This window comes from Clarias gariepinus, chromosome 13, assembly GCF_024256425.1.
Source record: "Clarias gariepinus isolate MV-2021 ecotype Netherlands chromosome 13, CGAR_prim_01v2, whole genome shotgun sequence".
In the NCBI taxonomy this organism is placed as follows: domain Eukaryota; kingdom Metazoa; phylum Chordata; class Actinopteri; order Siluriformes; family Clariidae; genus Clarias; species Clarias gariepinus.
In genome coordinates, this window is record NC_071112.1 from 31,089,154 (window position 1) to 31,111,493 (window position 22,340).

The 22,340-nt window shown below is 43.5% G+C and overlaps 1 protein-coding gene across 3 annotated transcripts in view; it reads left to right on the plus strand.

Annotated features, from left to right (window-relative positions):
• Positions 1–22,340, plus strand: part of nid2a (nidogen 2a (osteonidogen)) — a 41,348-nt gene that overhangs the window by 15,780 nt on the left and 3,228 nt on the right. The window contains exons 9-30 of one of the 3 annotated variants that reach the window (XM_053510351.1): positions 344–490; positions 3,145–3,273; positions 4,799–4,924; positions 5,057–5,290; positions 5,525–5,740; positions 6,378–6,611; positions 10,946–11,182; positions 11,286–11,513; positions 13,340–13,561; positions 13,739–13,966; positions 14,988–15,215; positions 15,469–15,690; positions 15,870–16,097; positions 17,127–17,354; positions 17,579–17,800; positions 18,064–18,285; positions 18,919–19,146; positions 19,346–19,576; positions 19,752–19,921; positions 20,076–20,205; positions 21,213–21,384; positions 22,183–22,340. In XM_053510351.1, the coding sequence (XP_053366326.1) occupies positions 344–490; positions 3,145–3,273; positions 4,799–4,924; positions 5,057–5,290; positions 5,525–5,740; positions 6,378–6,611; positions 10,946–11,182; positions 11,286–11,513; positions 13,340–13,561; positions 13,739–13,966; positions 14,988–15,215; positions 15,469–15,690; positions 15,870–16,097; positions 17,127–17,354; positions 17,579–17,800; positions 18,064–18,285; positions 18,919–19,146; positions 19,346–19,576; positions 19,752–19,921; positions 20,076–20,205; positions 21,213–21,384; positions 22,183–22,340 (4,440 nt within the window). The remainder of the gene's footprint in view (positions 1–343; positions 491–3,144; positions 3,274–4,798; positions 4,925–5,056; positions 5,291–5,524; positions 5,741–6,377; positions 6,612–10,945; positions 11,183–11,285; positions 11,514–13,339; positions 13,562–13,738; positions 13,967–14,987; positions 15,216–15,468; positions 15,691–15,869; positions 16,098–17,126; positions 17,355–17,578; positions 17,801–18,063; positions 18,286–18,918; positions 19,147–19,345; positions 19,577–19,751; positions 19,922–20,075; positions 20,206–21,212; positions 21,385–22,182) is intronic. The other 2 variants (XM_053510352.1, XM_053510353.1) reach the window with 2 other exon arrangements.

The window sequence follows — 22,340 nt, forward strand, 5'->3', positions numbered from 1 at the left end:
CCACCATGAGAGAGCGACAGAGAAACAGGTTCCCACCTGGCCGTAAAGTAACACCTTTACGCACCATCTCAACACTGATGCCCTGCTAATGAATCCCAGGTGTGGATTTCGTGGCGCACATGTGTGACTTCTGGGATTAGTTAAACCGGATAATCCATTGTTTCAATATCAATGATGGACCCGTGCCATTTCAAAAGGAAGATAAAAAAAACCAAACAAGACATTTCCTTTTTAAACACGATTTCCTTTATATCATTTATGTTGCAAAGCCAAACGGGGGGTTTTCCTAATGAATCCAGAATTCAAATGTTTTTTGTTTTACCTTCTCTTCCTGTTTATACAGATAACACCTCGGGCCATCTGCAGGAGAACCCGTGCTACTTAGGGACCCATGATTGTGACACCACGGCGCAGTGTGTGCCAGGAGAAGGACAGCACTTTACTTGTATGTGCGCTACCGGGTACACTGGAGACGGACGCAACTGCTATGGTAAGAGAAGAGAGAAATGCGTTATAGCGTCATTTACAGACTACATACCTGTAGTCTATCTATCTATCTATCTATCTATCTATCTATCTATCTATCTATCTATCTATCTATCTATCTATCCACAACAAGTTATCCAGCTGATACTGTATATTGGTCCATATGGTCAACATTATAGGTTTACCTACACAATATTAGACAAGTGGACAAAAATAGACCCGTTGCGGGATTGAGGATGACTTTCTGAATAGGAATCGCAATTTAAATAGGATATTCTTTTTTTCCCCCCTAGTCAGAGTTTGAGAGTTACAAGCTTCATGATACGAGCTTTCGTAATCAAGTGCAGAGTAAATCCTCTCCTGTGTTACTGAGCCAGTGTTTTGACATTCAGTTTACGCTGCAGAGTGCCTGGAACGCTTCCTCTCCTTCTCTATCTCTATCCAGCCAGGCTCATCTTAATTCCTCTCTGAAGGACCAGGACCACATATGTCTTGTGTTAACATCGCAGACCATTTAGCTGATTGTCATTACCAGTGCTGGTCTAGCAGCTCGATCTGGACAAGGAGCAGATGCAGTGTGTGTGTGTGTGTGTGTGAGTGTCGGAGTGCTCCAGTTCTGATTAAGTAATCAGAGGCTTCCCCTAGGAATGTTAACAGCTATACAGTAATCATCTGTTCTCGAATTTCTTTAGAAAGCTTACCAACCATAGTTTTTTTTTAGGTGTTTTACATTGCTTTGCTTTAGCGGACAGGGTGTATTTAAGTGATGTCTTGGTTCAACAGGACTGGCAGTAGTCATGCCAGGGTGTGGCAAGTCAAATTTAACTACCCCAAAAAAAAAAAATCACAGTTTGTTCATGATTTAGCAATGTGGGGGCAATTTCTTTTTCACATAAGGCCAGGTAGGTTTGGTTGGACAGCTTTTTATCTTTGCGTAATTAAAGAATTTGTTTGATGATTTCACGTGTGACAAATATGCAAAAAAAAGAAAAATTAATCAGGAGGGGGCAAATACTTTTTCACAGCACTGTGTATCGATAAAATAATCCACAAATAAAAGCTGGATTTGTCTAAACTGTCCATTTAGCTTCGTTTCACCCAAATGATAGCATGAATATCAGACAATGTTTGGAGAAGGTGAACGTGAAGGATAGAAATCAGCAGCATTAAACACGTCTGTCTCGAGGAGGTGGACGGTGTTATCTCCGCAGCTGTTCCCCACGGCGGGGGTCACTAGGGGGTGACTTGTGAAGCCTAATCATCCTATTTGAAGAGAAGTGAAAACCAGGGCTTCACACGTCCTCTGTGTTTCACGGTGTCCTGACACAGCTGTCTCCTTTATCTGTCTCTCACCTCATGTCATCTGCTCCCTCTTACACCGAGCATGGAGAGCTGATCTCCACCTCCTAAAGATAATCACGGGGGCTTTTTTAAGATTATTACCTGTCGCTTTGTGTCGGAGGATCCTAATAAAAGCTCGGTGTTCTTCATCTAAATAAATAGAATTAGGATTGAAGAGTGTTCAGTGCAGGAAACAGGGCCGTAAAAAAACAACAAATGTATTATGATGTTATGTCTACAGAAAACGTTCTGGAGGAAAGAGAACATGTAAAGAGACGGTCTCGGACACCCTTTAATCAATTAATGTGTGTTAGTGGGAAGGCTTCAGACATCAAACTGTGCATTTGGTATTATTATTATTATTATTATTATTATATTTTTGGTCAAAGTAAAATACGGCTAAAATCCTCTAAATGTCAATGGCTACTGTTTAATGCTAGAAATGCCGTAGAGGCAAAAAGCCTTTAGGTGAAAGCTGTAGTTACATGTAGATTTAGCATTATACAGCTACATTAATAATAATGCTAATATTTTACAATGATAGTAAAAACAGACATTTGTGTGCGAGCAAGTTGTTCACCAAAGGGTGTAAGTTCACCACCTGTTCCAACTCCGTGCCACTCCTCCGTGCCGGTTTCAGTACATATCAGGCGGTGTGTGTGTGTGTGATAGAGATAGAGAGAGAGAAGACGTAGAGCAGAAAACTCGAGTGTGAGACAAGGAGGGGGTCTTACACACAAGGTTATTAACAGTGATTAAAACCAGGCCTCCCTGCTCAGCTCCAGCTCGTTCCCACACATTCCCACAGGGATAGGTTCCTCCTCTGGCCTCCCTCACTCATCACACATGGCATAACTGCAGACCATGGTTTCTGTCCATCGGCAGATTGTAAGGACGGACCAGCATGCACACGGCAGAACAGAACGGCTCGGAGCGGACGCAGGGAGGAGTTGCACGTGTAGAAACACCTGTAAAAAAAATAAATAAAAGAGAAACGGAATGTGTAGCTTAATGGATATGCAATCTGGCAAAACGATGCAAAATACAGGGTGGTGTGTGTGTGTGTGTGTGTGTGTAGCGATAGTCTCATGTGATGTAAAAAAACGTCCCAGTGAGGCTGGAAAGCCAAATTCTGCCAGTCAAAATTAAACTGTTTGTCTTAACACAGGCTTAATTTTAATTTTATTATGCATCGCAATCTGAGTGAGCAGTCTAAAGTTAAAAATGCAAAAGAACGAGCGAATAAAAAGTGAACCCTGATGAGTTTGTTCAGTCGAGCTTGCTATGTTTTGATAAAAATCTTTCTCTCTCCGTTAGATGTGGACGAGTGTGCCGAAGGTCTGAGCTCCTGTGGAAGTCATGCCCAGTGTGTGAATTTGCCCGGAAGTCACAGCTGCCAGTGCCAGAGTGGTTTTGTGCATAGACATGACACTCGCACCTGTACAGGTAACAGCCCGGTTTCTAATACGTCACTTGAAAACAAACCGATTCAGTAGATTTCGAACACCAGGTTTAAAAGGGCGAGCGTGCTTTTCCTACTGCTTCTTTAGCTAGTACCGAATGTTCCACCTGTATGGCTTTTGCTACTGGTGGAAAAAAAGTAGCCTGTGGGAATGGAAGCTGGAAGTCAAATAAACAGCTATGTTAGCTTTGTTACAAAACATTAGAAGGAACAGAAGGTTATAAGGTCAAATCCCAAACCCGAAAGACTGCAAGATTTTCCACTGATGAAAAATCACCCAGTTATTTATTATTTTCTTTATTTTTGTTTGTGTGTGTGTGTGTGTGTACAATCCCAGTGTTTTCAACGTAACTGGAAATAATTATGACTTGTCATATGCAATCAAAACCCTATTTGCTTCCAGGCTTTCTCAAACCTTTTCAACATCATGTTTACAAAAAAACTTTTTATGTTCAGCGTACAATATGAATCTTGGCTATAAAGTAAAACCAGCTGCTTATGTTTTTTTTGTTGTTGTTTTTTTTCTCCCCTGTTTATCCATCTGGGTTTTGAATATACATGTAATCAGTGTCGAGATGTTACAGGCTAATGTGTCGGCACCGCACACATGTGAAAATCAGTGTGAGGTGTGTGTTCTTGGAAAGGGTTAGTCTGTTACAGATGTTGGGTGTTGATTCAGACGCTCGTTTTCTGGACCAAAGCCCAAAGCGGAGAATGAAGGTCTGTAGGTGAAAGGGGCTGAGGTGTAGCTTGAAGCGAGGGGAAGCTAAAAAAGAAGAAGAAGAAGCAGAAGAACAAGAAGAAGGGTGTGGAGGAGGGGTACTTCTGAAACAATGGACTAATGTGCTGTGAAGGGGAATGTGTGTAGGAGACTCCTGGCTCATGAAATTAACGGTTAACTCTTGAGTGGAAATGTTCAACAGACCGAGCAGACTGCCTGAGCGATAATTAACGCGTGATCTTCTGCGACAGCTTGAGATTTTTTCTTGTAACAAAATTCCACGTTAGTTATTATTCTTCTAGTGTAGAATGTTCTTCCATCTATCTTCCAGTTAGTCTGCTGTCACTTTGCTTAATGCGTTCCTGCCTTAGTGGTGAAATGTTTCCAGGGATTTAACCTTTATGTCATTTTTTTATTATGCAGCACTGGTTTAGTTCTGTAGTCTGTGCATCTCTCTCACTTCATCTGTAAGACTGATCAGAATTCTAAAGTTCAGCTTTAAAGCTAATACCTCCATCACCTACTGTACGCTGCACACGTCATCCCATGGATTGCCAAGTAGCTAACGTATTCCGGTTATTCTTTCAGAAAGACATTCCTTCTGTCCTCATGAAGGACTCTCACAGTTTTAATATGACTCGATTGATTTCAGGCTTCTTGGTAAATTCTCAGGAATAACACAACACATTCTAATCAAGTGCTCGGATTTATAACCACGTCCTGATTAATTAGTGCTGTACTCATTGATCAAAGTGTCTAAAATCAGATCTTTTGCTCTCCGATGGTAGACGTCGACGAGTGCCGAAACCATCCGTGCCACCATCATGCTTCCTGCACCAACACCGCGGGCTCCTTCGACTGCCGATGCCAGGCTGGATTCCACGGCGATGGCTTCCACTGCCACCGTCAGCCCGGTCAGTGTTTAAACATCTATTTCTTCTGAATACTTACATACAATAAGCCATAACAGCCATTTTGAACTTAGTGTACAACAGATATGCTGTAGATCTGTCTTAGATCCGTGTCTTTCATGTCGCTGTTCCCAGAGCGTCCCAAGACTCAGTGTGAGCATCACAGAGACAGCGTACAGAGGCAGAATCAGGTGGAAGGTTTGCCTCTGATCGGAGCGTATGTTCCTCAGTGTGACGAGGAGGGGCGCTACAGGTCTCAGCAGTGCCATGGCTCTACAGGATACTGCTGGTGTGTGGACAGTAGGGGGCAGGAGAGAGCAGGAACCCGTACCCCACCTGGGTCCCCACCTGCCAACTGTGACGCTCCAGGTAACATCATGTGGGATCAGGATAATTGTCTCAGCAATTATAATTAATAGACCGCAACTTTCCAGATGTTTCAACTTTTCTAGGTTTGTTAACAGGAAACATTGAAACCCAGTCTTAGCTCATGTAGGTTCCAGAAAGTGATGAGATCCAGCCTATCAGCTGCGAAGAGAGAAATCGAGCTCGTATCCCTGGTTGGTTTGGATGTTACTAATTTAATATATTTGACTCTTTTAGAACGTCCCAAGTCTCAGTGTGAGCAGCACAGAGACAGGGTGCAGGATGAAGCAGGGTTGGGAGCCTTCATCCCTGACTGTGATGATGAGGGTCACTACAGGTCTCTACAGTGCCACGGCTCTACAGGACACTGCTGGTGTGTGGACAGTAGGGGGCAGGAGAGAGCAGGCACCCGCACGCCACCGGGTACCTCACCTGCCAACTGTGATGCTCCAGGTACACACATTGTTTGTGTTTAAGTGAACAGATTCACACCAGCACGTCAACAATCTAAGCAATGTCGTTATGGAAAAAGACTCTCTGACTAATCAGAATCAAGCGTTCTCAAGACATAGCGTAGCCCTGAAAATTATATTCACGTTTTCCCGTTTAAACTCCTTGAAATTAAAGGGATCGTTTAGTGGCTGTAATTGAGACCGTTTCTTTCTCGAGGTCAGTCTTCTGCAACTGATTTAATGTAGCATGAAACAGATTAAAAGGATTGGACTTCATCCTCACTTTCATTAGATTCCATGTTAGCAAATGAAGCCGCTTAGTAGCGCGGTCAGGCCTGGCATGTCACTGTATACTTTTCCTCACCACAGACATAAATACCTTCTTATTTTAGCATCCCGTGTTCATGACCACGGCCAACAATTTAGCCTGGCACAAGGAACGTAGGGCACAAGGGCTCCTCCCACTCCCGATGCCAGCTGCTCTTTAAAGATTTATGATTTCTGAATACTTGCGTTAACCATTACAGCCATTTTACACCTGGTATACAACAGATAAAGTGATACAAGCTTTGATGATCGGTGTGAGTTTTAATTTTTTTTTTAATCAAGATCCATGTCTTTCATGTCGCTGTTCCCAGAGCGCCCCAAGACTCAGTGTGAGCATCACAGAGACAGTGTACAGAGGCAGAATCAGGTGGATGGTTTGCCACTGATCGGAGCGTACGTTCCTCAGTGTGACGAGGAGGGGCGCTACAGGTCTCAGCAGTGCCATGGCTCTACAGGATACTGCTGGTGTGTGGACAGTAGGGGGCAGGAGAGAGCAGGAACCCGTACCCCACCTGGGACCCCTTCCACCAACTGTGACGCTCCAGGTAAGCATGCCAGATATATGACTCCTTATTTCCTACTTAAAATTTAAGCCTTTCTAAAAGCCAGTCTTAATCTCTTGGTCGACGGTCAACAGTAATTTGTAGCGCAGTCTTGACGGCCTATCATGCTCTCGTTTCATAATTACCTACCTGAGTACCCGTAATACAGTATGGAACTGACTGTGGAGATTCTATGGTTATAAACGAAAACACTTAGTAACGCGGTCGACCTTGGCATGCCACTGTGTACTTTTCCTCGCCACAGACATAAATGCCTTCTTATTTTAGAAGAAGTTCTTGACCACAGCCAATAATTTTGCCTAACACAGGGAACGCAGGAGCCAACCCAGCGCATGGCAAGAAGCAGACACACGCTCACCCATTTTCATACTCTACAGGCAATTTGGAAAACCCAATCAGCCTACACAACGTGTCTTTGGAATGTTGTTAGGAACCCAACCAAGAACAGGGAGGATATGGGGAACACTGGACCAGAAATGGGATTTGCACGCCCAGCCCTGGAGGTACATGGCGACAGCGCTTACCACTAAGCTGCCGCCAGTGTTTTAGCTATTTTAATTGGGAAAAAAAAACTGAACACCCTTTAGTGAACATCCAGAGCCAGTGGTCCAGAACTGTTCCGAAGGAAGCTACTCTGGAAGATGCGTAAGGCAATGAGCTGGTGCCTTCCGACCATGCTGGTTGTTATTGAGTGCTACAGAAATCCCAACCAAACACTGGGGGAGTGGTGTTCTGGGAAAGTAATAAAGGACAGGTGGCCCTCATAAACCAAGTTCATCCATGATATTTTCTATTATAGAAACTATATAATGTTGCTTCCTAATAAGAGGTAAAATAATGCTGATTGTCATACTCCTAAGGAACAAGTCATTTCCCATGTTAAGTTAATCCTTTATTTGTCACATATACAGTACTGGTTAAGGGCCTTGCTCAAGGGCCCAACAGCAGCAACCTGACTGAGCTGGGGCATGAACCGCCAACCTTCTGATCTAAACTCAGAGCCTTAACACACTAAGCCAGTCTTCTTTCCCCCATAATGTTTCATTAGTAGCTGTCAAGTATTGCGAATCGTCCACCATATAACCCGTGTAATGAAAATTCAGCAGCACTGTGGTTTTAAGGTCTCTAAGACTCTTATTTAGACAAAAAAAAAGTGCTTTTAAAAATTGAATCCCATTCGAAGGCATGCAAACCTCTTAGACTCTTAAACTTTTGCAAAAATAGCAACAAAGTCAAGCAAGAACATGAGAAAACAATAGTGTAAGAAGAGCAGTGTTGTCTCCTATGTGGCAAGAAACCCTGGGGGAAGCTCAACAAACATTGCATTCCTGTGTGTTTTCAGGCCCAGTAGCACACATCGGCAAAAGACGCTACATTTAGAGGGCCATAAACTAAAAGTCAAATAAAAATACATGCTATCTAGAGTTTTCTAGCTGTATTGATTGGTCACATTAAGTGCTTCATGGGCTAAAGGAAAACATTTAATTCTTTATATTTAAGTTTCAGCAGTTCATCTTCTTTAAACACATCCACCAATCAGACACAACATTAAAACCATTAACAAAAACAAACACCTAGGTTTTAGGTTTCCCTCGTGACACCAGGGTGGCTCTGACCTCTGGGTACATTGCTCTGCAAGGCCTCTGGGGGAATGCTGTGGTGTTTGTTACCAGGACATCTTTTGGGTGCCGTGGGTTGCGGGGCGGGGCCTCCTTGGTTTGGACTTGTTTGTCTGGTACATCCCTCGGGTACTTGATTGGATTGAGATCTATGGGTTTGGAGGCCGGGTGGGCGACCTCAGGCTCTTTCCCTGCTGGTGCCTTTCTGTTATGGCCAGTGTTGACTTTTTCAGCAATTTGTGCTGCATTGGGATCAGGCCTTTGGTCCCCATGGGCATGGATGAGCCATGGATGGCAAAGATCCTGTCACCAGTTTACTGGGGTATCATTGGTAATCACTGTTGTTCAGTTCATATGTCTCTTCACTCTAGGTCTTTTTTCATGGTTTTAATGAAAAGAAAGTGGAGGGTGAAGGTGGCCAGAGGTTACAGAGGGATGAGTTACTCCATGGTGTATGTTGTTTTCTCATTACGGTCATATGGTGATGAGATCCAGTACACTCGAAGAAGCAGAGATTTTTCTCATAACCCTGGGATAATCATGGACAAGAAATAAATCAGTTTGTCCATTTTAGATACTTAGTTTTTGCTGTTTTAGTCCATTTATCAATATGATATCTTAGTTATGCGATGTTTTGCTCTGATTCTTGCATCCTGACCAGTTTTGGACTTCCCATACCAGACACATTATCTCCTAACTGAACCGAACCCGCTAGCTCTGTCTAAATACGATAATGCGGAGAAGACAAGGTTTATTGCGGATTAGCTCTCTGGACACATCTGTAAAAATAGAGCAGCTCCATATGACCTTGCTATTCTGTAATACCTCATGTTTAGTGCTCTAGATATTAGTATCTGTATTTTTCTTTGGGTTTACGCCCAGTGTGGGGGCGGAAAACAGCTGTGGTTCCTCTCACTTAAGTGTATAGTAGGTCTCGACTAGATATGTGCAGAACTGTTTTTTATTTATTTATTTTTTTTTAATCCTGATTATGTCATTATTATTTTGTTACAGTTTTTGATGGTTCTAATTCACAAAGTAGTAGTCCTGATTGGGAACATGTCAATTTCGTCACCATCGGCAACCAGCTCCGCTTCACATTTCAAACACCTGTGATGTTAATAGGCGTGTCTCAGAGGGAAAGCAAGTCACTCATTTACTATACTGTACATCACTGTGGTTAGGTGATGTACAGTATAGTAACTTCATGAAACTTCACAAGTAATGTACAGATAAGTGAAATATGTACTTAAGTAGAGAAATGAAGTATGTGGTTACATTCCTTGAAGATGATGCAGTTAAAGGCATCATGCTCATATACGTGTCAGTTGTAATGGAAATAAACCTTAAAAAGCTGATTTAGTGTAAAAATGTGAATCACAGAGGAAACCCAAATGCAAAATTAATTTCTACATATTTTATGAACTATGCAGGCAGTTTTTTTGTGGGGGGTGGGGTGTTGGCCGAAGACCACCGATTCTTTGTTCTGTTTGTTAAGGGGTTTATTAGTTAAAATGACACAACGTCAAACCTCATCTTGTAGATTTGTTTTAGGAACATGAGCCTCTGCCCGCTTAAGTAGATCAGAGCCCAGTGCTAAAAATAACAGTCCAGGAGTTTTGCCAAGAAACGACAGCATAAGCACTTTAGGTGAAATCACGAAGCCATATTTAACATTCTAAGTATATAAATCAGAATAATTCCACATGCTTGGCTGACTCAGCTACAGCTCTGATTAGATCCACCTCATACATAAACTTTAACAGCACCATGCAGGATTCTCAAGAAACGGCTTCGATATATAAGAACCATATTTATTGAGTGATGCTCGGACATGCAAAGATAATGAGAAGTCTACTGTACAGTGGAACCTCGGATTACGAGCATAATTCATTCCGGAAGCGGGCTCGTATTACAAAACACTCGTACTCGTACGTTATCCCGACAGATAAGTGTTTCCATTTGTGCACGCAGGCGCTGTGTGTGTGGGTGTGTGGGTGTGCACACGCACATTACACACACACACACACACACACACACAGCGCCAGACACACAATCTCTGCCAGAAACTTTGCTCTGTCGCGATTCTTTTCCAAGGTATTGTGCCGGTTCATTTTTTATTTATTTATTTATTTTTTTTACTCACGCGAGTGTGACTAGCGATGTTCCTTGCTAATCTTTCCGATAAAACAGTCTCTCTGTTAACACACACACACTTTAACGGAGCGCTAGTCACATTTGCGTGAGCGCATACTAACGGAATCACTGCTGTAAAGTAAAAAAACACAAAAAAAACCCGGCACATTACCTTTGAAAAGAATCGCGACAGAGCAGAGTTTCTGTGTGAGGCAGAGAGTGTGTGTCTGGCACGCGTGTACGGATGTTGATTATACCAGTAAGAGACGAGCACTAAGACCCAGCAGGGGAGACGATTACCCACAATTCCGCAGCATAAGAAAGAGAAAAAATGTTGGCTCAGTTGTGATCATGTGACGCTCGGCATCCGAACAAGAAGCGCATGCATAATACACGATACTCGGTGCTCGTAAAAATCTTTGCTCGTCTTGTGGAACACTCGTAAAACCGCATTACTCGTAATTTGAGGTTCCACTGTATATCTATTTAGAGTGAATCTACCGTAATGTTATCTAATCTTTTCTCCTCTTTTAATTTCCAATCATTGTCTCGTGCCTGTAGTTCATCCAGAGCGACCTAAGACTCAGTGTGAGCAGCACAGAGACGACGTCCAGGGCAGTCCTGGTGGTTTGCCGCTGGTGGGAGCGTTCATTCCTGATTGTGATGAACAGGGGCGCTACAGGTCTCAGCAGTGCCACGGCTCCACAGGACACTGCTGGTGTGTGGACAGTTCGGGACGGGAAAGAGCAGGCACCCGCACCCCGCCTAGTACCACACCTATCGACTGTGACGCTCCAGGTAAACAGATCAGGTCACAGAATCATAATGTAAAGTTAATACTTTACATGCTTTTGTAAGTTTTTGTAGTTTTTTTTGTAAGATTATTTTACTATTCATTCAGAGCGTCATAAGACTCAGTGTGAGCAGCACAGGCACAGCGTGCAACACGGAGCGCATGGTGTCCCCGCGCCAGGAGCCTTCATCCCTGAGTGTGATGAGGAAGGGCGCTACAGGTCTCGACAGTGCCACGGCTCTACAGGACACTGCTGGTGTGTGGACAGTACCGGACAGGAAAGAGTTGGCACCCGCACCCCAGCCGGTACCACACCTACCGACTGTGACGCTCCAGGTAAAGACTAGTAGTACTAGGTGAACTCCACCACCTGCATCGTCACTTCTCTGTCAAGGTTTTAAACAAAATTCATCTTAGTAGTGTGTCCATGCTTGTGTACCCTGAAAGACGTTCCATATCAGCAAAGGTCATGGAGGGTCGAACTGACTGTCTTTGTTAGAACCTCCAACACTTAGTTTAACTGCAAGATGTGCACTCACAGAACCTTCCTAGTCACTGTTAGGTTAAGGTTGAATACATTTAGCTTCTGGACATCATTACAGAAGCAGACTTTCTATTAAGCTCTTAGGACTTGATTATGACCTTCCTGACCTCATCTTTCAGCTGGCTTTGGTCAAGCTGCATGGGTTCAATCTTTTAAATAGACTTCCACATGATATTGCTTTACATTTTGGGTTTTCTTCTTCTAACTTCTTGGGCCACCTTCCTGGAGCTTCAAGAATTCCCATGGGTAAGACAGGGAGGAGAGAGGGTAGATACATTTTCACTTTTTTAAAGATGTCTTGCCAGTTTTGCTAGAGTTGAAGTTGTTAGTTTCTCTTCATTGGATCGGTCCTTCCTCCTTATCCTCTGCAATAAGTATTGGACTTGTCTGGGGACAAGCCTTGTAGCAATGATGGAATCTTTTTTTAAATCATGAAGTTTCTGCCTACTAGCAGAGGGGTTAAAATATTGTTAACTGAACAAGTAGGGAAATCCAATTTGTATTTCATTATTCACAATTACGCTATGTCCAGGATCAATTCCAACCCAATGCCCAAACCAATGCCCACCGGATGTGGTGCCAAGTGCCAAGGTCTCAGGCCCGGATAAAGTGGGAGGGTTGTATGAGGAAGGGCATCCGGTGTAAACCTGTGCCAAGTTGGTGTGCAGATCAGATGGTGCGCTGTGGCAACCAATCGACAGGAGTAGCCGACGACAACAATAACAATTACGCTGGTCTGTGCAGACATACTGAATAAACAAGCCACTAGGAGAGTTCTTGCTAACCCAACTGGGATAGCAAGAGAGTTTAAGACTAGCAAGTGTGGTAGGGCTTGAACTGATGTTCTTGCAAATTCTGCAATACATCCGTAATCTTGCAGTTTCATGGTCCAAAAGTAGGTTTATTTATGCAGTTCATCCTTCCTCAAGTCAAGTTTATTCTTTGCTGGCTCTTGTCCAGGACAAGGTTGGCTTCAGCTTGTTTCTAGCAGAGTTGGATGAACTTTTAGATGCTGCTCTTCTGGGTGTTGTTCCTGTACATCTGCATGGGTGTTGCTCTTGCACATCTGCTTTATTATGCACTTGTGCACAAAGTCTTCCACTTCAACAATAAGTTACTCGCATAAAACAATATGTTATTCGTATATTTTCTGTGTGTTTTATTCAGTAGAACATTGGCAGACGTGCATGCACATCTACACACACAGTTCCATATTAAAGCATAAATATTAAAAACACCTGGTGGCGCACCTGTCGATTGTGACGCTCCAGGTATACAGTATACATCAGTAGTTATTTCACTAAGGTCTAGATTCATGATCAGTATGATGTTTAAGAAGCCCAAGGTTTATATGATACCCCAGGTCACATGCTTGTAGGAAATTTTCTGCTGTTAGCACCTTGTAGGGCAGCCAGGATGTTAAAACTGGCAAAGATAGAAAGAAATAAAAACATGCCCTTCAACAGTATGCCGGTTTCCTCCAACGTGTTTAGGAAGTCATGTGATTCTAATCAACTCGCTATTTTGTTTTATATTTAACAATAGTGAGAATGTGATAAAAATAAAATCTCGTTTTTTTTTCTTTCTCTAATTCTTTTGGATGCGGTCGTTGATGCAGAACGTCCTAAGACTCCGTGTGAGCAGCACAGAGACAGCGTCCATATCAGAGGAGACGCTCCGGTGGGAGCCTTCGTCCCCGAGTGTGATGAGGAGGGGCGATACAGATCTCGACAGTGCCACGGCTCTACGGGACACTGCTGGTGTGTGGACAGTAGGGGGCAGGAAAGAGCAGGAACCCGCACAACTCCTGGTACACCCCCTACCGACTGTGACGCTCCAGGTACACACATCAGTCTCTATGTTTGCTTCGTGTGCTCTAAACTTCCCCCTGAAAATTTGCTCTAATGTTCAGTACCGACATCAAGAAAGGTTTTTGTCGTTCTTAGGCGTGCAGAACATTTAATTGTCCTAATTATGAATAAATAATAGTTTCTGTATAATTCCACGGTTAATGTAGAACGTCCCAAGACTCCGTGTGAGCATCACAGGGACCGAGCACAGGGCCGAGGAGACGCCCCACCTGTGTTGGGAGCCTTCGTTCCCCAGTGTGATGAGGAGGGGCGCTACAGGTCTCAACAGTGCCACGGCTCTACAGGACACTGCTGGTGTGTGGACAGTACTGGGCGGGAAAAAGTTGGTACCCGCACCTCGGCCGGTACCACACCTGCCGACTGTGACGCTCCAGGTAAAGACTTGTAGTACTGGGAGAACTTGGATGTGATTCTTCTTAACGATCACTTCTCTATAAGTGGATTCAAGAACTCATTTTTGAACAGAATTTTTATTCACCAGTTTATTGTAGATCTTGAAGTTTGAGAGCCAGTGGGTGAGTGGGTGGTGAAATGTGTGTAGAAATATAACATAATGACTGCAGATGTTTCAAGATAGGTGTACTGTGTTACACAGTTAAGCACGTAACATCCTACATGTCCTATGGCGTGTTAGAAAAGTGCCAAGCATGCCCGGTTGACTGTACTATCAGATCAAGATGGCAAAGATCAAAGTTACTTTTATTAGGGCCAGATGGTAAAGGAACTGGTTTTGTTTCAGTAAACACATTGGATTAAGTTATACGCAGTATGGTGGCGTAGCGGCCTGGCGCTTTCCTGGTCAAAGGTTCTAGTCGCACCTCAGGGTTGTGTGCTTGGTCTCCTCATGTTTGGGGGATTTCTTTAAGGTAACCCTGTGTTCCTCCTACAGTCCAAAGACATGTAGATTAGTCAAATTGTTGTTTCCAAATTGCCCATAGTGTGTGTGCATGCTTATGTACCCTGAGATGGACTGGCACCCCGTCTAAGATGTATTCCGCTTTGTGTAACCCAGTCAGTGCCATTCCTCACTGCAGAACAATTGGCGTTGTTCTCATCATGCGGTTTCATGGTCTGAGAAATAGGTTTATTTAGGCAGTTCGTTCTTCCTCTAATCTGGGAACTTATTCTGTTCTGGCTTCTGTCCAGATGTTGTTCCTGTACATCTGCATGGGTGCTGCCCTTTCACATCTGTTTTATTGTGCACTTCTGCACAAATTGTCATGCCTTCCTCTTCAGCAGGGCCCAACGATTATGAGTATTTTCATTGTGTTTTCTTTAGTAGAACATGTCCGCACACACACAGTTCCGTATTAAAGCACAAATTTATTAAAGACCATTTTGATAAACCTTGTCAACTAATCAAAGTGATAAACCGTCTAAACCGACTTCTTGCAGAACGTCTCAAGACTCAGTGTGAGCAGCACCGGGACAGCGTACGCACAGGAGTAAATGGTTCGCCTTTGGAAGGAGCTTTTGTCCCTCAGTGTGATGAGGAGGGGCACTACAGACCTCAACAGTGCCACGGCTCTACGGGACATTGCTGGTGTGTGGACAGTAGGGGGCAGGAGAGGGCAGGAACCCGCACACCACCCGGTGCCACACCTGTCAACTGTGATGCTCCGGGTATATATATCAGTTGTTTAAAATTTCTCCGAAGTTTATGTTTCTCTAATGTTCTGCTGTTAGAAGCTGGTAGAGCTGTAATTTTAAAACTGGCAAAGATAGAAAGATATAAAAACATGCCCTTTAACATGTTTAGGAAGTCATGTGATTCTAATCAACTCTTACAGTAATTCGCCATTCTGTTTTATGTTTATAATAATATTATGTGATGTCTTTCTTTCTCTCATTCTTTTGGATGCGGTCGTTGATGCAGAACGTCCTAAGACTCCGTGTGAGCAGCACAGAGACAGCGTCCATATCAGAGGAGACGATCCGGTGGGAGCCTTCGTCCCTGAGTGTGATGAGGAGGGGCTCTACAGGTCACGACAGTGCCACGGCTCTACAGGACACTGCTGGTGTGTGGACAGTAGGGGGCAGGAAATAGCAGGAACCCGTACAACCCCTGGTACACCCCCTACCGACTGTGACGCTCCAGGTACACACATCAGTCTTTATGTTTACTTTGTGTGCTCTAAACTTCCCCCTGAAAATTTGCTATGATGTTTAGCACCAACATCAAGGAAGATTTTTATGTCGTTCTTAGGCGTGCAGAACATTTAATTGTTCTAAATATAAATAAATAATAATTTCTGTATGATTCCACGTTTCACGTAGAACGTCCCAAAACTCCGTGTGAGCATCACAGGGACCGAGCACAGGGCCGAGGAGACGCCCCACTTGTGCTGGGAGCCTTCATCCCTGAGTGTGACGAGGAGGGACGCTACAGGTCTCGACAGTGCCACGGCTCTACAGGACACTGCTGGTGTGTGGACAGTACTGGGCGGGAAAAAGTTGGTACCCGCACCCCAGCTGGATCCACACCTACTGACTGTGACGCTCCAGGTAAGACTTGTAGTACTGGGAGAACTTGGATGTAATTCTTCTTAACGATCACTTCTCTATAAGTGATTTCAAGAACTAATTTTTAAACGGAATTTATTTCACCAGTTACTTGTAGATCTTGAAGTTTGAGAGCCAGTGGGTGGTGTGTAAACAGGGGGCGGGGAAATGTGTGTAGAAATATAACATAATGACTGCAGATGTTTCAAGATAGGTGTACTGTGTTATACAGTTAAGCACGTAACATCCTACATGTCCTATGGCGTGTTAGAAAAGTGCCAAGCATGTTTGGTTGACTGTACTATCAGATCAAGATGGCAAGATGGAAAAGATCAAAGTTACTTTTATTAGGGCCAGATGGTAAAGGAACTGGTTTTGTTTCAGTAAACACATTGGATTAAGTTGTACGCAGTATGGTGGAGTAGCGGCCTCGCGCTTTCCTGGTCAAAGGTTCTAGTCGCACCTCAGGGTTGTGTGCTTGGTCTCCTCATGTTTGGGGGATTTCTTCTGGGTAACCCCGTGTTCCTCCTACAGTCCAAAGACTTGTAGATTAGTCAAATTGTTGTTTCCAAATTGCCCATAGTATGTGTGCATACTTATGTACCCTGAGATAGACTGGCACCCCGTCCAAGGTGTATTCCGCTTTGTGTAACCCAGTCAGTGCCATTCCTCACTGCAGAACGATTGGCGTTGTTTTTATCTTGCGGTTTTATGGTCTGAGAAATGGGTTTATTTAGGCAGTTCATTCTTCCTCAATTCTGGGAATTTATTCTGTTCTGGCTTCTGTCCAGATGTTGTTCCTGTACATCTGCATGGGTGCTGCACTTGCACATCTGTGTTGTTGTGCACTTTTTGTCCCGCCTTCCTCTTCAGCAGGGCCCAACGATTATGAGTATTTTCATTGTGTTTTCTTCAGTAGAACATGTCCGCACACGCACAGTTCCGTATTAAAGCACAAATTTATTAAAGACCGTTTTGATAAATCTTGTCAACAAATCAAAGTGATAAACCGTCTAAACCGACTTCTTGCAGAACGTCTCAAGACTCAGTGTGAGCAGCACCGGGACAGCGTACGCACAGGAGTAAATAGTTCGCCTTTGGAAGGAGCTTTTGTTCCTCAGTGTGATGAGGAGGGGCACTACAGACCTCAACAGTGCCACGGCTCTACGGGACATTGCTGGTGTGTGGACAGTAGGGGGCAGGAGAGGGCAGGAACCCGAACACCACCCGGTGCCACACCTGTCAACTGTGATGCTCCGGGTATATATATGTTTCTCTAATGTTCTGCTGTTAGACGCTGGTTGAGCTGTAATTTTCAAACTGGCAAAGATAGAAAGATATAAAAACATGCCCTTCAACATGTTTAGGAAGTCATGTGATTCTAATCGACTCTTACAGTAATTCGTCATTCTGTTTTATGTTTATAATAATATTATGTGATGTCTTTCTTCCTCTCATTCTTTTGGATGCGGTCGTTGATGCAGAACGTCCTAAGACTCCGTGTGAGCAGCACAGAGACAGCGTCCATATCAGAGGAGACGCTCCGGTGGGAGCCTTCGTCCCTGAGTGTGACGAGGAGGGGCACTACAGGTCTCAACAGTGCCACGGCTCTACGGGACATTGCTGGTGTGTGGACAATAGGGGGCAGGAGAGGGCAGGAACCCGAACACCACCCGGTGCCACACCTGTCAACTGTGATGCTCCGGGTATATACATCAGTTGTTTTAAATTTCTCCGAAGTTTATGTTTCTCTAATGTTCTGCTGTTAGCCGCTGTTAGAGCCGTAATTTTAAAACTGGCAAAGATAGAAAGATATAAAAACATGCCCTTCAACATGTTTAGGAAGTCATGTGATTCTAATCAACTCACTATTTTGTTTTATATTTACAATAGTGAGAATGTGATAATGAAAATAAAATCTCTATTTTTTTTCTTTCTCTCATTCTTTTGGATGCGGTCGTTGATGCAGAACGTCCTAAGACTCCGTGTGAGCAGCACAGAGACAGCGTCCATATCAGAGGAGACGCTCCGGTGGGAGCCTTCGTCCCTGAGTGCGATGAGGAGGGGCACTACAGGTCACGACAGTGCCACGGCTCTACAGGACACTGCTGGTGTGTGGACAATAGGGGGCAGGAAAGAGCAGGAACACGTACGACCCCTGGTACACCCCCTACCGACTGTAACGCTCCAGGTACACATGCACTTCTTGCTACACGGTGGGAAGTGGGTAATTGTCTCCCCTGCTGGGTTTTAGTGCGCGTCTCTTACTGGTATAATCAACACCCGTGCACGCATTTTCTTCCTCAGCCTGTTGGTATGTGTGTGTGCGCGTAATTTGACAGTGTCACAGTGTCAAATCACGTGCGCGCACACACATAACGACAGGCCCAAACACACACACACACACACACACACACACACACTCACACAGCGCCTGTGCGGATAAACGGAAACATTTATCTGTCGGGATTTATTTTTTACTTTTTTTAAAGGTAAAGTGCAGGGTAATTTGTTTTATTTTTACTTTATATTTTGTATCAATTATTCTTATATATTTATTTTTTCGGGCTATGGAACGAATATTTGAGTTTCCATTATTTCTTATGCTCGTAATCCACTCTATTTGTTTGGAGTGCTGTAGTGTGTAAACCTCTGCTAAAATGCTTAACACCTTAACATTTGATAGATTTTTTTTTGTTCTTAGGCGTGCAAAACATTTAATCGGCTTAAATAGTAACAGATCTTGTACGCAGCATGGATGTTATATCGAGTCAGAAAAACACTGGCAAGAAATAAAATCTGTGTGATTCCATGTTTCGTGTAGAACGTCCCAAGACTCTGTGTGAGCAGCACAGAGACCGAGCACAGGGCCGAGGAGACGCCTTGCCTGTGTTGGGAGCCTTCGTTCCTCAGTGTGACGAGCAGGGACAGTACAGGTCTCAACAGTGCCACGGCTCTACAGGACACTGCTGGTGTGTGGACAGTAGAGGGCAGGAGAGAGCAGGCACCCGTACCCCACCTGGATCCCCACCTAGAAACTGTGACGCTCCAGGTAGACTCACCAATCTGATGAAATAGTTTCTTTATACTGTAGTGTTCTTATTATGTATTAATCTTAAGTTGGTAATAACAAATTGCTCCATAGTTAAGATAATATTTCTAACATGGCTTAGTTTGCCAGTAACTTTACAGTTAGATCATTTTTGTAAGTTCTCAAACGTGAGATCCGAATTTTTTTCCCCATCATGCAGTGGTGCCAGTTCCGACCCAGCGTCCGGAGACAGTGTGTGAGCGCTGGCGGGCCAGTCTTATGGAGCACTACGGAGGCCGCCCAGGTCCGGAACATTTTCTTCCCCAGTGTGACGCATCGGGCGAGTTCACACCGGTGCAGTGTTACGGCGAGTCCAGTTACTGCTGGTGTGTAGACAAAGATGGCCGAGAAGTTCCCGGGACACGCTCGAACGACCGAGTCAAACCCGCATGTAAGTGCTGCCCTGGAAAGTTTTTAAAATGCAATTTTGGGGTAGCATCCAGATGTTAAACATCTGCATTCCTTGTTGTCTTGATTTAGATTTTTATTTTTTATTTTGTCATTCATCCCATTCCTTGGTATTTTTCACATTTACTTATGACTTTTTATGTATGTGTGTCGTTTAGGTATACCAACGGTGGCCCCGCCCACTATGCGTCCATTGCCACGCCCAGATGTGACTCCTCCCCCATCAGGCACTACTTTGCTCTACGCTCAAGGCCAACAGATTGGAGCGCTTCCTCTCAACGGCACGCGTATGGACAAGGAGAGATCCTCGGTGCTTCTCGCCCTGCATGTGAGATTCTCACACTCTTTATTCATGCGTAATTAATGATCTGAAAAATGACACCACTCAATAATTCATTCATTCACTCATGGTATACTGTATCTCTTGGATTTAAGCTCCTTGCTGTAGAATCATATGCACGGAATGTGTGTGTGCTCATTAGGGCTCCATAGTGGTCGGTATTGACTACGACTGCAAAGAACGGAAGGTTTACTGGACTGATCTGGCTGGACGGACGATCAGCAGAGCCGCTCTGGAGAATGGAGCAGAGCCTGAGATTCTCATAAACACCGGTAACGCTGAGCTCGAGATCTATGTTTAAACACCGCACAGTGTTTAGCTTCGTGGAAAATGAATGAACAAATACAGTGTGTGTAGTGTGTAGTAGCTGCTTAAAACAAAAAGTGTTAATGCTCCGGCTAACGTACCCATTAGATTAGTGCAATTTATATACCTCAGACTCCCTCTGTTTCACTTCTTTTATTTAAATGAACTACAGCTGAGCCACACCCCCCAAAAGAGAACAGCAGAACTGAGCAACAAAGCAGACCAAGGGATCTTCTTATATGAGGTCACAATAGGGGGAAAATCTAGTTGGTTTCTTTAAAATGAAAAAAAAAAAAAAACAGGGATTGTTTTTTTTCTTCCAGCTAATGAACGAACAGACCAAATTGCAAAAGAGCGTTTTATTATTTTTATTTTTATTTTTTTTTGTTTACTGTACATTTTTATAAGATTTTTAACGATGTATTTTTACTTGATTTTTTTTCGGTCAAATATTTTACTTTCCTCAACACGTTAACACAGGACTTAAATCTGTGCATGTGAATAATGCTCCAGCTGAAATAACCCTCAGACTCCTTTTATGTAAATGCGCTACAGCAGAGCCACGACCCTCCAGAACAGCAAAGCTCAGAAACAAGACAGGCGAGAGCATCTTCTTGTATGAGGTCACAATAGGGGGAGAAATTTAATTGGTTTTTAAATTAATAAAATAATAATAAAAAAAAGATTAAAAAAAAATTAACAGGAAATCTTTAGATTGTCCAAACGCATTCCCTTAAAAAGAAAAAATTATGTCTAATATTGAGATATTTATGTACACATTTTAGTATTAAAAGCCTACTGTATGTCTGTTGCAGTTTTAATATATTAATGATTGAAGTAAATCTGTAATACTTTTTACACTGATTAAAAAAAAACAGCACCTTAAAATAGTTTTGTTTAGTTTTTACTAAAATATATATTTTTTTATTTAAGTAAATATGTTCATGAGAATAACGCCTAGTTTGTTTTTAAGGCCTCATGAGCCCTGAGGGTTTAGCCGTGGACGAGCAACGCAGGAAGATGTTCTGGGTGGACAGCACGCCCGATAAAATCGAGACGGCCAAACTGGACGGAAGCGACCGGCGCGTTCTGTTCAACACGGATTTGGTTAACCCCAGAGCCATCACGGTGGACTCTCTCTCAGGGTAAACGTTTTAACACTCACTTACTTCCTGCACACTTACACTTACAAAACGTCTCTCGTTTAGTCAAATATGATTCCATAGGCGCTATACAGCACGATCTGGTACTGACTCCATCCTGCTCGAGTGAAATAAAATCAAAAGCAAGAAGGAAGTGGAGAGCGAGGAAGTAGATCAAAAGCTGAGTCGCGAGTGCAGATGTGAGTGTCCTGTCTTTAGGGAGGACCAGAAAGTTACTCCCACTCACTCACTCACACACGCGCGCACACACACACACATACACACACACATTCTATCACATAGAGATCCATCAGCACATGTGTAGGAATGTAACTCGAACCTCATGTGCGTTTAGAATAGCATGTGAGCATGCATGTGTGTGTGTGTGTGTGTATAGTAGTTTACATTCATCTCCTAAGTTTATGTCTTGGAGGGCTGTATATATTTAAATTCCAGACCTTTTGAAAGCATTGCCTAGTAAAGCCTGATACTGTGAATATTTTCTTTTTTTTGCTGCTTTAATGCCGAGTCTGTTTGTATACAGTTAAGTCGTATCCGGATGTCCTCACTATTAGATCATAGTGTGGGTGGTTTTTAGGAGTTCTAGGTAAATAATTAATGATTGGAATATTTTCCTTAAATTAATTATTTATATTTCCCACTAACACTGGAGACTCCTTCGTTTTTATTCCTTTATGAATAAGTCATGTTTGCTGTTTCATATAATTCCTTGTTTAACTTTAAGTACAGAGACATTATACACAGTTTAAGCATGAAAATTTGTTTTTTGCCCTGCTACAGAACTTTGTACTGGACCGACTGGAACCGGGAAGCACCAAAAATCGAAAGCTCCACCGTGGAGGGCCAGAACAGGAGGGTGTTGGTGCAGGACGGCATTGGTCTCCCTAATGCTTTGACGATAGACCCTACAACGCGTCGTATCTGCTGGGCTGATGCAG